This window comes from Echinops telfairi, unplaced genomic scaffold, assembly GCF_000313985.2.
Source record: "Echinops telfairi isolate 266 unplaced genomic scaffold, ASM31398v2 ScPeMD7_10;HRSCAF=50, whole genome shotgun sequence".
Taxonomy (NCBI): Eukaryota; Metazoa; Chordata; class Mammalia; order Afrosoricida; family Tenrecidae; genus Echinops; species Echinops telfairi.
Genome location: NW_022103907.1, coordinates 1,104,608 through 1,105,868, shown reverse-complemented (window position 1 = coordinate 1,105,868; position 1,261 = coordinate 1,104,608). Strand labels below are relative to the sequence as shown.

The 1,261-nt window shown below is 53.3% G+C and overlaps 1 protein-coding gene across 3 annotated transcripts in view; it reads right to left on the bottom strand.

Annotated features, from left to right (window-relative positions):
* LOC101654748 (phospholipase B1, membrane-associated) overlaps positions 1–1,261 on the bottom strand; it is a 71,212-nt gene that overhangs the window by 48,383 nt on the left and 21,568 nt on the right. For all 3 annotated transcript variants that reach the window (XM_045287049.1, XM_045287050.1, XM_045287048.1), the window contains exon 7: positions 78–136. In XM_045287049.1, the coding sequence (XP_045142984.1) occupies positions 78–136 (59 nt within the window). The remainder of the gene's footprint in view (positions 1–77; positions 137–1,261) is intronic.

Sequence of the window (1,261 nt, the reverse complement as noted above, 5' to 3'; positions counted from 1 at the left end):
AGTGAGCTGTCTCTCCAGGTTCAGGTGTCAATCGGTGTCTTCTCTCCCACCTCCCCTCGACCTTCAGGGTAACTCACTGTGATAGAGTCGCCCAGGGCTCCAATGACCTTGATGTCAGCTGGCTTCAGCCTGTGAACTGGGACACATACAAGCCGGGGTGAGTGGAAGGTCGGACTTCAAGGGAAGCACTGGACCTACTTCTCTAGAAACAAAGTCCTTCCATCGTTAGCAGCGCTTCAGTGTGGACCAGAGAGATTCTAAGTCCATCGCTGCCCATCAGGCCCGGCACTGTCAGTTCTGGCTCCTCCCTCAGGCAACTGAGCGGTGTGCCAGCAGCGCTCTCAGGACATGACCTCATCCTTGGCCCTGTGACTTGGGACTGAGGAAAGACTTGTGGTAAAGATGCAACGGATACTTAATCCATCCCAGATCGGTGTCTGGGGTAGAATCGTCTACCTCTGCAAACGTCATCTGTGTTTCTTTCAGTGTGAAGGGATGGGTGTTGTCGAGCCTCCTCTAGTTTAGCTCCTTGGGGATTAAGCAAGAACTGTGATGTGACTGAAGGCTAGGAATGCCTGTCACACGCTTACTGGACACCAAGCAGTGGTCTGGGGGTCCTGGGAAAACACAGGCATTAGAACTCGCAGACCACGGAGGACGTCAGAAACCGCCCTTGTTGAAACACCAAGTACAGAGCGACGCACAGGGGGGCCAGGGAGTCGGCATCAAGTCGCAGCGACCCTGTGCACACCAGAACGAAGCACCGCCTGGGCCTGTGCCACCCGCACCATTGTTCTGAGCCCCTAGTTGCGGGTGCCAGGCCAGTTCACCTCCTGCAGGGTTCGCAGCATTTCCATGAAGCTCTAACTTCAGCGAGGATGATGTCCTTTTCCAGGGACTGGTCCCTCCTGACAACACGACCAGACCAGCGCCGCTGAGGCCTGAGGGTCCTTCCCCAGAATCCTAGAGCCTTTCCATCCAAACTCCATCTGCTTCCCCATCCACACACGCACATGCGCATACACATCTATGCACACACACACACACACTCCTTACACATGATCACAACTTGTGGGGTCCTGGAGATCTTTATTCAAATAGATAAGCACAGCTTTCTCCTGTAGGGTGGCTGGTGGGTTTGAACTGGTGGCTTTTCACTTTGCAGCCAAGCACTTTAACTACTACACTACCATGGTTCTACAATATGGAAAGGTTAGGGGAAGTTTTTGGGGTTGGTAAAATGTGACCAAGATAGATAGAT